We start from the raw sequence: 16,442 nt of genomic DNA on the forward strand, positions 1-16,442 counted from the left end.
AAAGATTCCTACATATGAAGCTTTGTGGATCCCGTTACCTGCAGTGCGTATTTGTGCTGAAAGTGCTTAACTATAATAAGAGCATACGCATGGCAGATTCTTCATGAAATCGCATGTATCCGTTGCCAGATTGAGGATAAATAGCCGGGTGTCCAATCAAAATACGTCTGCGTATACGGGATAACCTCTTCGAATCCGCAATGTATCCATTCATTGCGGTTATAATTAGTCAAAGAATATGTCATATATCCGATGCGGATAATTGTTTGAACTCGTCGAAATCGTCAAAGCCGGATTTCTCTAATCCGCCAAGCATACGTCAAGTGTCAGTTTCGTATCTGTCTAAGTACCAGCACCTGACAATCGACGTATGGTTGTGGATCTATCAATACATACGCGGATCCGTTTTCCCGGATTTCTCAATGTCAGTCACGGATTTGGGTCAGATATGAAATGTGTACGACCTTTATCCGTTAAAAATACGTCATAGATACGAGGTCAGATATTGATACCTTCCATCATGTGATGTGAATGAAAAATCATGACTGGATATAACTTCTGACAATATATTTTCATTTTAATCTTTAAAAATTCCCAAATTATAAGAGCAGATGAATAATCCATCACATCCTCGGTTGTCATGATAACGGTCGATTGGAGCGCTCGAATTGATGGTGCTGCGTTCGCACGGCCATTCTGTTAACGTGCACGGGTATAGGTACGACAATTTTTGGTTTATTGGTAGCCGTTCCATCTGGCGAGCAGTTCGGTTTCCCAGGATGTGAGAATCCAGCTTTTACACGTTTCCACTTGGCACGGCGATTTTGAAACCATATCTTCACCTGAACTTCGCTTAAATGAAGCGATTGGGCTATATGGGATCTCTCCGTTAGAGATAGATATTTTTTCAAATGGAATTCTTTTTCTAATTCTAACAATTGTTCAGTAGTGAAAGCAGTCCGCCTGCGACGCGATTTGTTAGTACTTCCTAGTAAATCTGGTGACTGCTGATCTCGCATCTCGTCTATTGACGTATTTCCGATATCTAAGAATCGATCCGATGAACTGTCCGCTTTCTCTTTGATCGGTTCGATATTTTCAACAGCATCTGAATTAGCAAAGACATCAAAATTTATTAATTAAGCCTAGTGCGCGCATAAAAAACAATATCATCACATCGTTAAATTTGAATTCGTAAGACAAAAAAAAATCAGAAGATAGCCTAGTTAAAAATATGTTGGCCTTCATATATGCCATACGCATCTCCAGAAAAGGTGGCTGCAGTGATAAACCTCCATTTGATCTGTGGAAATACATGTTTAAGCCTGTAATATTAGTTTTTCATGAATAAGGCAATTCATGGGTTATATGTCTCAAAAATGTTTACTGCTTCAATATTTTACATAGTACATTCGATATATTGCACAGTCGTTTGTTAAAACAATCGGGCATACACACGTGCCATTGAGGTTTTATCAATAAGGGATATCGAAAGAAAAAAAAACACAACATAATTTTAGGAACGGAAAGAGTGTTTTACCGCGTCCATACTACCACTAGTTAGGCCACACAAAGAAATACTGCCAGGAGAGTACCCTAGTTTCTCACGAAAGTCAAATGCCATACGAACCATACCATAAAAAATGAACCAGATAGAAATTACACATAAAATGTGCCCGCCCACAATCGGCAAAGCATCAATCATGCTCACCCGCATAACTGTAAGCTATTGCACAATCGCTTTTTTCTGTTGGCGTTTATGCCGTCCTTCACGAAACACGCTCTTGGATTTTAACGGTGACAACAGCAATAACCAGGTCACCGAGTTTCACTTCATTTCGGGGACGTGGAAATAATATCAGTTTCGATTAAATGTGACGATACAGCTTAATTTTGTTTTTGCATATGTTCTACTTGTCAGTATTAGTCAACGTGTAGCATTGGTAGAACCCCCCCCCCGCGTCTCTTCTATACGAGTCTTGTTAGGGTTTCTGCTGTTTTCGCAGAAACCCTCTTGTAATTCTGTTGATTATTAGGGTTTTCTGATTCATCACAGAAAAACCCTATTGATCTTCGCATGTTTATTATCATTATTGACAATTGACGTCATAACTGCAAAGGCTTTCGTACCTTACCGCGGTTTCCGATACAATCCATTTTATTTCATTTTGCTCACTTCGATCGACAGATACTACATGGGAATTGTGATGAATCAACGTTACAAAAGCACTGTCGGACCATAAACATCGAAAATTGAGCCCCATTCAACGAGGCGACATGTTTTTTAGAGGCGTCATCCCGAAATCATCCGCAGGCTTCACTTCGATTATCAATTCCAGTGTAAATAAACAAATTTATTGCCACAAGCCTTCACATTCAGTCGCGGTCTTGAAACTGTAATTTTAACAATTACCCATTTTCTTCATCGGTACACTTTACCGATTCATATGATATTTACTACTCTGAATATTATAAATATTATAAGCACTATTGAGCCGTAAAGATCGATAATTAACGTGTGCCTTCACGTCGTCGTTCCGCGGATCGGCTGCGAGTTTTCCTCGCCATGAGAATCAAATCAAGTACAAATAAATTTATTACTCCCATTGATTTGCCCGCGGGCTTCAAACAGTTAGTTTTACAATATTCTATTTTCCTTTACAAAATTTACCTGATATTTACTACGATAAATCATTTAAGTCCCGGCGAGTCGTAGGCCTAAACTTAACAGGCCGAATAGATTCAGCAGAGAAAAGCTGTAGCGTTGACGAGGTATCAAAAAAAATGAATTTACTACTACAGTGATTTGGCCCCGGGCTTCAGCCATGCATCTGTATTCTATTTTTCCTACAGTATATAACGAGCTTTTCCAAATCCACGGGATATTTACTAAATACCTGTATATGACATATTATTATCCGTCAGAGAAAAGCTGTAGTGTCGACGAGGTATCAAAATAAAATAATTTATTACTTGATTCGGCCGCGAGCTTCATTCAATTTTTTCCTACAGTACATACCGATCTTTACCAAATCCACAAGATGTTTACTAAATACAAGTATATGACACACTCTCATCCGTAAGCTGGACTCACGCTTATATTCGAAGTAATTGTTCGCCGCGGGGGATAGGAGATCGTTTCTCGGGTCGCTTGAAATGTTCATTGAGTTGTACGTGACCTTTAGGTCTACCGGTACTGAGCTTTACTGTCTGAAACAAACACATGTAATTGTTGTGATAATTAACGGACTCATGGATTGAACTCCAAACCAAAATTTGCAAAAAAAAAATCCGGCAACATTGCTGCGATGTACAATTGATGCGATCCCTGTTGAATAAGGTGTAGGAATAAGATGGTTTAAAGGGTTTAAATTCATTAGGCCTAAGACCGATCCGTCCGGATGTTAGGCCTACGCATATACATAGGCCTACGTAGGCTAGTAGCTTCTACTAGGTTAAAGCTTAGTTCACTATAATGGAGGAATCAGATTTATTAAAATGAATGTATAAGTGATTAACTGGTTCTGACTTCCAATGATCAATCACAATTATTAACGATATTTTATTGGCAAAAATTAAGAATTAATTCCTAATGACTTAAGTTACTGCGGATCCCCAGAAAGAGCTTTTTTTGTTCAAATAACTTTTCGCTCGAAATTTTTTTCGTCGAACCAATAACATTTCATTCAATTGAATCAATTTGAAAAAAATCGTTAGGACAAAGTTGTTTACGTTCGAACAAACTGTTTTTGTCAATACGAAATGTTTTTCGTTCGAACAATTGTTCGATCGAACAGAATCGTTTTCAATCTCATGTCAGAATGTTAAGTTTCCGTTCGAACAAGTATATTGTAAAAAGTTTTTCAATCGAAGAGAATTATTTTCATTCAAACATTTGTTCGAAACAAAACTGTTTTCACTCGACAAATTTTTTTGTCGGGAAAGAAAGTTTTTCACTTCAACAATTATTTTATTATTTTTATAATTTTATTCGAATAATTTTTTTTGTCAGAACGATGAAAAGTTTTCATTTGAACAAAAAGCATATTGTTCCATCTAACTGAATTTAGTCTTTTCGTTACAATGAGTATACTTTATTCGAACAAAATAATCTTCTCATTCGAACACTGAACCTAGGTTTTCTTTATCCAATATACATATAATGCCTTTCATGTTGAAGCCCATCTTCCATGTTTCTAACCTCATCAAATGCTTTTTCGAAATCTATAAAGACTAATTGAGACCTAATGGTCGATTTTCAAGAGTCAAATAACCATCTGGTCCAATCATCCATGGTTTCAAACAAGGCCTCGTTGACTGTTTGCCAACCGTCCTTTAATAAAACCGTTTTGACAGTTGAACAGGATTCTAACTTCCCTTCATGTTTATGGCATGGTGCGGCTGCATCAGCGTACACACGATCGTCGATACAGTATTCAGACGAGATCAAGAATACGAACGAGGATTTGCAGAAAACCCGCTATCGCTGTTTTGCAGCTATATTTATTGTTATCATTATTATTATAAATTTTTCACTTTGCAGCCAAAAATATTTAATAAAATGTAACTGACCATTTCGCCTGACCATTTCGAATTTGCGTTATGAATTAATTCCGCGTAACTATTGGGTCTAAACAGCAAATAAGAATGTCTCAAGCATCATCATCCATTGATAAATGTACACCCCGAAAAAGGCCTACAAATTACCGGAGGACCTTGAGCTTCAAACTATACCGTAAATCACGGAAACGGACTACATTAGTCTGGACCCTTCATTTCCCGCGAACAATAACTACAGCGGCGCAGCGAAACAACAGGGTGGATGGTTGAAATCATTTTTGGCTTAAATTTATAGAGTTTTGGGACTTAAATGAATTTCACGGAACCATGATCCCTAAAATTAGTCAATTGATTAATTATATTCCTACATAAAATTGACGTTGGCTCAAAGCAACGTAATATGGACAGAAATGGCAGGGTTTTTCACATGCAATTCTAAATCTGCGTTCACTTGACGATCGATGACAACGACGACAGCAGAGTTTATGTAATTTCCGATGAGAATCCGTTAACAAGGGCTTGTTTTGTATGATTTATTGAGTACATATGGTGGCAAATGAGTACTCGGTGAAGCAGTGATAATTGTTGGCTACCCGGTATCTACGGTCTTAGTGCCTAAATTGAGCTAGCTATTGGGGGGGGGGGGGTACGCCTAGAATAGATTAAGGCCCTAAATGTAGTGTGTAGAGCCAGTGGAAAGCCTAAGTAGTTAGTAAGGGGCTGGTTTACACTCTACGACTATTTATTTTGAGTATTTTCTTTCCAGCTATTACTCGTGGAATGAACTGTTCACTATGGTCTTCAATTCCTTTGGCTTTGCAGATTCTTGCAGCTGGTAGAAATAGATTCAAACCACAGTGTGCAAGTGTACGTTTCAAATGAAGCTTTTTCGTCATCGTCGTAATTTAAGCGCAGCAGTCTCGGATGCTGTAAGTACTTAGTAAATAGGAATAAGTTGTTCTAGATCAAAGTTCGAGAGGTCGAATTCATAAAAAATGAAAAATAAATTCTCGCACACTCGAATTTATTTTTCATTTTTTATGAATTCGACCCCTCAACCTTTAATCTAGAACAACTTATTCATATTTACTCTTAAAATGTTCATATATATAAATGAATAACATGTAAAATCAATTTCAATAGAAATTTGGATATTAAAATGGAGCCAGAACCATCACAAACTAACAATATTACAATATAACAAATAATATTATATAACATATAATGGTGTTATAAATATATACTACAAGAAATGTTCTAAATGTGAATTAGATAAGCCATTTACAGATTATTATAATTGTAACATTGGTAAAGATGGTTTTCAAAATACTTTTAAAAATTGCAAAAAAGCAAATGATAAACAATATTATATAAATAATACTGAAAAATGCAAAGAAACAAAAAAACAATATTATATGAATAATAAAGAAATATGTAAAGAAAAAATTTAACAATGGAAAGAAAATAACCCAGAATATGTTAAAGCGTACCAAAATAATTATCATAAAGAAAAATACCAAACAGATCTTAATTTTAAATTGAAACAATGTTTAAGATCTAGATTATCGCAATTATTCAGTAAAGACAAACACTCATACACGCTATCTAATTTGTTAGGTTGCACAGATGAATTCTTAAAATCATGGATTGTATATCAATTCGACGATAAAATGAATATAGATAATTATGGTGAATACTTTCATATTGATCACGTGTTACCAATATCGAAATTCAACATGAATGATGACCACAATCAGAAGCTAATCTGGAATTGGAGAAATTTAAGACCTCTTGAAAAGAAGGAACATTTGATTAAACATAGCAAACTTGATTTACAGTTATATTTGGAGCAATAAGATAAAGCAAAGACATTTGTTGAATTATGGAATAGTAGCTCGCAGAATTGCCCACATACTGAATTTTATAAACGCCCGATAATACTCAACTATATAGCTGGATGTATTAGCTGTAGTTTGGTAAACATCTGTTACCAGCTTACATTTCAATTGTAAAGAATTAATTTCATAAAGCCTATAAAAGAACAGCTGTCACCAGAGTTTCCATGGTGCCAGACAGTGCCTTGACGTATTGAGACATAGTGAATCGCCCACCTCTGGCACATTACATCATCCTCGATCGCGCATACAGAACGCATTGGATATTCTCTCTCGAAACACAGTTTACAGTTCTAAATCTAAATGTAAGTACCGTTTTTGTAGTTATTATGAAGTAGGGAAACCTTTTAACATATTTAAGTACAGTAATTCACAGCAACGCTGTGATAAAACATCCGTTAGGGGTTATTTGTATTGATATATATTTAACAACAGCTCTGTGACTTTGGAATACTCCGAGCTGTAATAAAGTGAAATACAAGCCACTTCCCAAACTCACAAGCTATGTTTTGACTCGTGTTAAATTTTAACATTAACCTGGTTCAACTTCAAGTTAATTATGTTCTACGCTAGATATCTAGCTAGATATCTTTTAGATATCAAAATGAAGACCATTGAATCAAGAAGGTGAAGATGGATGGATTCTGAATCAGAAATTATGGTTATTTCATCACAAGAGACTGAAGCTGTTTCATCGTGCTCTATTATATATGTCGGAATTGCAGTTGCGCGTACATTAGTCGTTCGGTCGTTATTAATGGTGACGGCTGTTCTGTATTGATTGTTACAGTTCTATGTTTGAATGTTGTAGTTTACAGGATAAATTATATAATCCACGCATGCGCACTGAGCAAAAGCGGTCTTCTAGGACCGCATTTCTATGGTTCTCCATTGTTCTATCTTCGATCGCTACAATTTGCATAATAAATATATGTGTTTATGAAATAGTAATTCCACCAGGCGTTTCGTTGAATTTATTTTCCGTTGAGGATTTATTATCGAGAACCCGAAATGACTTATCTGGACAGTTATAGTTACCGCTCCCATAGATAGACAATAGTAGTGAGATATTGAATCCTGATTTAAATAAAAAGTATTAAAAAAAACAATAACTTCAACTAGCTAGTGAATTCTATTATATTTTTAATATTTTCTCTTGGCAATTCTAATTGACACTAGATTAAACATATTTTGATAATAATAATAATAATAATAATAATAATAATAATAATAATAATAATAATAATAATAATAATAATAATAATAATAATAAAATAATAATAAATATGGATTTTTATAGCGCAGCTTTCCATGTTAAAAAAACAAAGTTGCGCTCCAGGGAATAGTATTGGCTGAATAGTTTTGTTTTGATGTGAGATTTGAACTGGTCAACTGTCATGGTAAGTGTAGATTCTCTTGAGTCGATGAACTGATTCCAGAGTCGAGGTGCGTGGGATGAGAAGGCTCTGCCGCCAAATGTAGATAAGCTGAGTGATGGTTCTGACAGTTTGAATTGGTTAGATGATTGAAGTGTTCGCCTTGGGGTATACACAGTAATTAGATGAGCAATATGGGCCGGTGCTATTCCGGTAAGAGGTTTGAATACTAGCAGTAGTGTTTTGAAGTCAATTCTTGCTTCTACTGGTAGCCAGTGTAACTACATGAGCGCTGGAGTTATATGCTCTCGTTTTGGGGTGCGCTGCACATTTTTGTAATTTCTGTAAGCTTCCACACAAGTCACTGGTTATTCCAGCCAGAAGGCTATTACAGTAGTCCAGCCTAGACAAGACAAGAGCTTGGACAAGTGCCTTGGTAGCATTTCTATTCAGATTCTTTCTAGCTAATCCAATGTTACGAATGTGAAAATATTCGCTTTTCAACACAGATTTCACATGTGCACTCATAGACATTTCATGATCGAACATAACACCGAGATTGCAGATCGGCGACTTTGAAACAGGGATACAAACACCCACGAACATGAGAGATTCAATGTCGGTAATATTGAGACGCTGCGATGTACCTAAAGGAAATACCTCAGTCTTTCCAGCATTTGCTTTGAGGAAATGGTCGGTATACCATTTATACACCGCGACCAAACACTTCTCAACATTTTACAGTTGTTGATTAACACGGATCATGAATGGATTTAATTACCTTGTACACTTGGTTGTCATCTGCAAATCCATGTCTATCAATATCAAATCATTTTATCAGTTTACCCAGAGGAAGCAGATAGACAAGAAAGAGTAAGGGGCCCAACACTGAGCCTTGTGGTACCCCACACTTTAACTCGTATGAATCAGAGGCATGGCCGTTAAAAGTAACATTCAATGTCCTGTGGGTGAGGTACGTCTTCAACCATTGGAGTGCTCTTCCATCGATGCCCAGGTAATGTTTGATGCGAGAGAGTAACACGGTGTGATATACCGTATTAAATGCCGCACTAAGATCGAGTAGTATCAGTATCACAATTGAACCCTGATCGATGAGGGTACGAATGTCATCTTGCACCTTGAGCAAAGCTGTCTCTGTGCTATGCCTTGGTTTATAGGCTGATTGCAAGACATCGTGAAGATGGTTACGATCCTCACGCAGTCGACTGGCTACAACTCTCTCGTGAACCTTAGACACAAATGAGGGATTACTAACTGGGCGATAGTTCTGGAGAGACTCAGGATCCAGAGATGACTTCTTGAGAATTGGTGTTACGATTGCTACCTTCATGGAATCAGGCACAGATCCACTAGCCATTGACAAATTCACAATGTAAGATACTGCTGGCAATACACAATCCACAACATTTTTGAATAACCAAGTCGGAAGTGGATCAAGTGCGCACGATTTGTTTGGAGCGCTCATGATTATTTTCCGAACTTCATCATCATCTGTTTGTTCAAACTCGTTCATTTTACACTCAGAAAGAACTGCAAAATTCTGCATGTTTGGCAACGAATCAACTGGTAGCGTAGAACGGATGACCTCAACCTTGTCCAGAAAGAACTTAACAAAGTGGTCAGCTAGTTCACCAGGGTGATCATGCTTCGGCAAACTAGAAGTTTTTCCGCTGTGTAGAATTTCGTTGTAAACACGCTGGAGTTTCTTTTGATCACCAGCAGCATCCTCAATAAGTGTATTATAATAGGATGACTTCGCTCTCTGTATCATTTTACTGTACTCTTTGCGACAGCGCTGGTATATCTGATAATGAACTGTTAGTTTCGAATTTCGCCAAACTTTCTCAGCTTTACGTTTATTTTGAATAGATTTGAATTAGAATTCTTTGTCTTCAAATAGCTAGTATCAGTAGTCAATACTAGAATTCTTTACCTTTAACTTGCTAGTATACTTATAATATTTTTTTCGCTTTTTCTCTAATATAAATGTCAAAGAAATCGAGTAAAAATAATACCGATATTGAAAAAACAATTGAGGATTTAAGTATTACAGATAATAAAGATACAGTTGTTTCTAATTGTATTCAAAATGATGATATTGATTATGAATACTATTTAACATGTAAGCACTATCTTGAGTTACTTATTGCTGGTGGAAAATCTAAGGATTTCTTGGGAAAAATTATACCTTTTCAAGAATTAGTTTACATGAAACCAGATAAAGTAATAAAACATTTCAAAATATATGAAGAAGCTAGATTAGCTAGAATAAACGATTCTATAAGTGATGGAATAGTAAAATATTACTCAAACTTATGTAACCGAGTAATACCAATTGATGATGAAAATAAATTATATAGTGATTTAAAAAATGATTATTTAGTTATGACAGAATTACAAAAATGGGTTGGATACGCTTCATTTCAATTGGCAGGAATAATTACAGTAATTTCTACTGGAGTTATAACATTTTCTAACATTAAACCTATAGAATACAAAGATAAAAGTAAATCAGAAGATATTGAATCAGAACAAAAATTAACTAAAATAAATGAGTGATGATGTCAAGAAGAAGCCTAGATCTGAAAAACAAATCAAATGGGCGAGGGAGTTAGGTAAAAGATCTTCAGAATTAAAAAGAGCTAAGAAAAAGAAATTAACTGATATAAATGAATCACAGAAATTATCTGATATTGATTCGAATGATAATCCATCTAATTCTTCTAATACTGGAAGAAATGATTACTTATATATTACAATTGGGTTAATCACAGTTATTATATTCTCTGGTGTAATATATAAATCCAAATCTAATAATAATGATTCCGATGGCAAACCTATTATACCAGAAAATAAGTCAAATGATAAAGTCATTGAAAATAAATCTAAATTATTATTAATGGATTAAAATAAGATGAAAAAAGAACAATATCTAAGAGATTTATATTATAACACAGAGAGTGAAGTATCATATTCTAGTATTTCAGAATTATGGGATAAAATTAAATCTGATAAAGAAAATATAAAATATAGTGAATTATAATTATGGTTACAAAACCAACCCACGTATCAAATCCACAAGAAAATGGATAAAAATTATTTAACAAGAAAAGTCATGGTTTCATATATTGATCAACTATGGCAAGCAGATTTAATTGATATGAAGAACTTAGAGGAATACAACAAATGATATTTTTGGATATTAAATGTTATAGATATATTCAGCAGATACGCATGGAGTATACCAATAAAGAATAAAACAGGCATAGAAGTTACAAATGCTTTTAAAAATATATTTAAAGAAGCTATTCCAGGTAAGATACAATTCGATGAAGGTAAGGAATTCTATAATAAACATTTAAAAAAATTATTATCTGATAACGATGTAGAGTATTTTTCAACACACTCAGATAAAAAAGCATCTATTATAGAAAGGTTTAATAAAACATTGAAAACTAGAATGTGGAAATATTTTACTGCCAATGAAACATATAAATATATAGATGTATTAGATGATTTAGTGAAAGGTTATAATAATTCTAAACATTCAAGCTAGAAAAGAGGATAATTCAGAAGTTGTTTGGAATAATTTATATGGAGCGTTTGTTACACATGATTTTGGTGAACCAAAGTTTAAAATAGGACAACATGTAAGAATATCTAAATATCGAAAAACATTTTATAAAGGTTATACTCCAAAATTTACTGAAGAAATATTTAAGGTTAAAAATATAATACTTACTAAACCATTTGTTTATAAATTATAAGATTTAAAAGATGAAGAAATATTAGGTTATTTTTATGAACAAGAATTATCACTTGTACCAAACCCGGATGAAATAGAATACAAAAAAGTATTAAAAACAAAAACTCTTGAAGGAAAAAAGTATTCTTTGGTGAAATATAAAGGGTACGATGATGAATTTTATGAAAGGATTTTATCTAGTAAAATTAAAAGAATAAATGAATAAAGATTTATCTATATTTGAACCACAAAATATGTTAGTTACTGGAGTAACCAACTGTGGTAAAACACATTTCATCTTAGATTTGATAGAAACTATTTATAAGAATCATTTTGATAATATGAAAGGCTGAATCCAAGAACATGTCTATCTCACTTTTGAGCCCAAACGTCTACTTTTACTTAGTAGCCACTTGAGAACAATAAGCAATTAACGATATCAGCTACTTTTCCAGTAGTATACATTTCAAAACAGTCACTCTGAAATAGTATTCTATTAGTCTACTATTGAAAAGTGACCATTTTGAAACATCTGGTTTCGATAGTGCACACTAGCAGTAGAGGTGACTGTAAAACCACCCGCCTGTTAACAGTGACTTAGTGATAGTAACTCCTACCATAGCAGCTACTCTCAAAACACATCGTTTCTAAAAGTCAACTATTGAAAAGTGACCATTTTGAAATGGCATGGTTATTTCCTGTTCAAAATAGCAGCATCTGTTAAAGATTTGCAGTGATACGTGACAGGTTCAAAGGTACTGTCAAACCCTATATGCTTTGTGTACAGAACTCTGTATGCTTTGAATACAGTTCTGTGAATAGAAAATCAAAGTTTTTGAGTTGCTAAGAATCCCCTAAATTATATTACGCTCAACAAAATGGAAAACTATTCATTCATATAACATCATCATGGATTAAATCCATTAATACTAAAATATAGTGCCAGTCCTAGAATTCTTTACATTTGCGATTATAAAACATTCTGGTGCGTTCATAAATCTTTGATTTTGTAGGAAAGAAAGACAAGACAAAAAAATAAATTTGTCTTTTAGGCTTAATTTGTTTTTAAGGGTATATGAGAGAGGATTTACAAATAAAATCATATGTTCAAAAAATGAATTACGAAAAAAATGTATCTAAAATACTTAGAATTAACCTTGAATTAATTGTTTGTTTCGATACAAACGATTTTTAAATAATCCATGTGATGTTCACTTTGTCACGCTGTTCTCTGCTTGTTCGTTAATGAATATTGAATCATTTTATCGCTTGCTAGAAATGATACCATAATCAAAATCTTATTTCGTAGTTATACAGTTTGGTTGAAATGAAATTACCAACTTATTATAAAAGATCAAACGATTAGCGTATAAAAGTGCAGTGTTGAGATGTTTACGTAATTTTGAAGTCAGCAATTTCATTTGATAGAGAAAAGTTATTTTGGCTTAAGATGTGAAAGAAATGCAATATGCTGTAATTCTAGTTTCACATACTTTCCCACTTTGTTGAGTAAATTGTTTATATAGGTTATCAAAAACCTAGCAGCAGCTATCGGTCAGCAGGTCAATTACACTGGCTAACTAGACAGTGATTGATGAACGAATGAACAAACTGCATTGGCCACCAAAAGACCACAAACCAAAAGTAATTACCTCTTAATATTGATAAACTTAGCACCGCAATATCTCTATGAAACTTTATTTCAAGGTGCCAATACAATAACATGCCAAAATGTACGGTGTTTGAACTTCGCTGAATCGATGAACCAATGATCGCTGAATTATAAGATTATCAGTTAACTCATTAACTGAATTATCAGTTTTCTCCAACTAAACTCTTTTTCTCAAATTATCGTAAACCAACGTTACCAATACTTGAATTTGGAAGTGAATGTGAGCTAGAACTAACAAAGGTACCGGTTTAAGGTGCAGATATACAGGGAATCCCTCTTCTAGCGACCAACACGGTTTTATATCGCTTCTTTGCCGATTAGTAAATAATTTTCGATCTAAACGGCTACAGGACCCGAAGAAGTCGAATAAAATACTCTAAAACGTGTTAACTGTAGACAAATGAAGAAATTCCACAATAGAATTTTGTATCATGAAATTTATTATAGTTAAACCACAACGTTTCAGCTGTTGACTGACAGCCATCTTACTAAAAGCCCTTATCACTAGGAATGTCTACATTCCACCTGATGATGGCTGTTAGTCTACAGTCAAAACGCTGCGGTTTCACCTTAACAAATTTTATCATATTTAAAATTCTATTTCTTCATTCATGACCCCAGGGACGATCACCAAAGGCCGTAACCGTAATCCAAATGAAATCTTGAATACCATAAAAAGTTTCTTCTATTAAATTCGATCAAATATGGGCACAATTTAGATGATTTCTTTAGAATGTTAAAAATCCACATGAATATAGCATATTTTGTTTGAAAAAAATCAATGATTTCGCAAAATTATAATTCAGGGAAATTCGAACACTCCGAAATGTCTTAATTTAAGATGCAAAGACATCCAGGCCCCCGTTGAAGATAAACCACCATTTCAATAATGAGAGGTTAGCCTGAATTTTTGCGCTTTTAATCTAAGAATTTAAATCAAAAATAAATGCAGACCTATGCTTGAAAATAGCTGCATTTGTTCAAATTGAATTCTTTATTCAATTACATCGCCATGAAAAGAAGGAAATTTTGATTTATCTTAAAACTACATAACTATTGACAATTTGTAAACAAATTTAACTCCAATTGAGAGTTGGGAATCGCTCATTACATTTCACATCCTCAAAGATAGTATCTACAATATCTTCAGATCTCAACTGAGTCACTCTTTAATAGAACTATACCCCAAACTATAGCGTGAGTAGAGTTTCTCAGTATGTTTATATTGTCACGTATCACTGCAAATCTGAAGCATATGTTGCTACAGTGTATTTATAACAGGGAATCTGGCAAGCGATCTCAAAATTGTCACTTTTCAACAGTTGACTTTTAGAAACGATGTGTTTTGAGAGTAGCTGCTATGGTAGGAGTTACTATCACAAAGTCACTGTTAACAGGCGGGTGGTTTTACAGTCACCTCTACTGCTAGTGTGCACTATCGAAACCAGATGTTTCAAAATGGTCACTTTTAACAATAGTAGACTCTTAGAAACAGCCACTATAGAAAACCAACCGAATTGAAAGGAATACTATTCCAGAGTGACTGTTTTGAAATGATACTACTGGAAAAGTGGCTGATATCGTTAATTGCTTATTGTTCTCAAGTGGCTACTAAGTAAAAGTAGACGTTTGGGCTCAAAAGTGCGATAGACATGTTCTTGGATTCAGCCTTTCATATAATATTATTCTGCCCTACTTGTGAAATGAATAAAACATATAATAGAGATATAGTTAAGATAAAAAAAGTTTATTATATTAAATCCTAAAACAGTAAAAGAAAATCTAGATAATTGTATTAAAATAGCAATTGATATCTATAAAGGATCAAATACATCATTCATTATAGATGATTGTGCTAATCTACATGATTCAAAAGTTAGAGAAAGTGAGTTATGGTATTTCGCTTTCTCTGGGAGACATTTTAGGATAACAACATGGGTTTTAAATCAAAAATATAATTCAATTGTTAAAGATTTTAGAGAAAACATTAGATTTTTAGTATTATTCTACAATTAAGATAGAAAATCAATGCAACAATCATTGGAAGAAAATCAAATTATACCTACTGAATTACATGATGAATATATGAATAAATTAAAAAGTAATAAAGGTTCCAAATTACTTCTGAGATTACAATTTCCTTATGAATATGAATTTATAAAATAAGGTATTTTAAATAATCTATACCCCCCTGTGTCTTTATGTCTTTAGTAGTCTCAGTACTTTTAGAACATAAAGAATAAATCTTTATTTTATTAGTAGTTGAAAAATAAAAACATATATATGATGAATCTGTGAGATAAATAAATCTATGATATTTATTACTGAGACAGTGATATATATAATAAATCTATGTGTGTTTGTTGTGTCTTTATCTCCTTAGTAGTTTTAGTACTTTTAGTACATAAAGAATAAATCTTTATTATATTCGTACTGATTTAAGTTATTTTTCAAACTACTAAACTACTAAAGACAAAAAAGACAATAAAGACATATAGATTTATCATTACTGAATCAAATATATATAATAAATATGTGAGATAAATAAATCTATGATATTTATTACTGAATCAAATGTAAATGATAAATCTATGTGTGTTTGTCATGTCTTTATCATCTTTAGTACTTTTAGTACATAAAGAATATATCTTTATTTTATTAGTACTTAGAAAAAAAATATATAAATATTTTTTGTATATAATAAATCTATGATATTTATCATTATTGAAACAGCAATATATAAAATCTATCAGATGAATTAATATTATTATTGAAACAGTAATATATAATAAATCTGTGTGATAAATAAATATAATTATTGAAACAGTGATATATATATACATTGGTCTTTATCTCCTTATTTTTCAAGTGCTAATAATGTAAAGATTTATTCTTTATGTACTAAAAGTACTAAAAGCACTAAAGACATAAAGACACAGGGGGGTATTATATTCATATTTTAAATTACTTTTCTGATTCTAATTCTAACAACAATTCCATGCATCTCTTAATTCTTCTTATTTTCAAAAAATCTTCAACTTCACCTAATTGTTTGGTATGATTACTATTGATAGCCCTCAAACCTTTAGCAAACAATTCATAATTGAAATGAATATATTGATTTAATTGATCTTCACTTATATTTTTATATTTATTTTTTGCATCATTTTTAA

General features: G+C 33.2%; 1 protein-coding gene across 1 annotated transcript in view; it reads right to left on the reverse strand.

Moving 5' to 3' along the window:
• Nucleotides 1-401: 401 nt before the first annotated feature.
• LOC141907398 (uncharacterized) overlaps nt 402-16,442 on the reverse strand; it is a 49,109-nt gene continuing 33,068 nt past the window's right edge. Inside the window, exon 2 of the mRNA XM_074797021.1 lies at nt 402-1,108. Within this exon, the coding sequence (XP_074653122.1) occupies nt 639-1,108 (470 nt within the window). The 3' untranslated portion in view covers nt 402-638. The remainder of the gene's footprint in view (nt 1,109-16,442) is intronic.

This window comes from Tubulanus polymorphus, chromosome 6, assembly GCF_964204645.1.
Source record: "Tubulanus polymorphus chromosome 6, tnTubPoly1.2, whole genome shotgun sequence".
Lineage (NCBI taxonomy): Eukaryota > Metazoa > Nemertea > Palaeonemertea > Tubulaniformes > Tubulanidae > Tubulanus > Tubulanus polymorphus.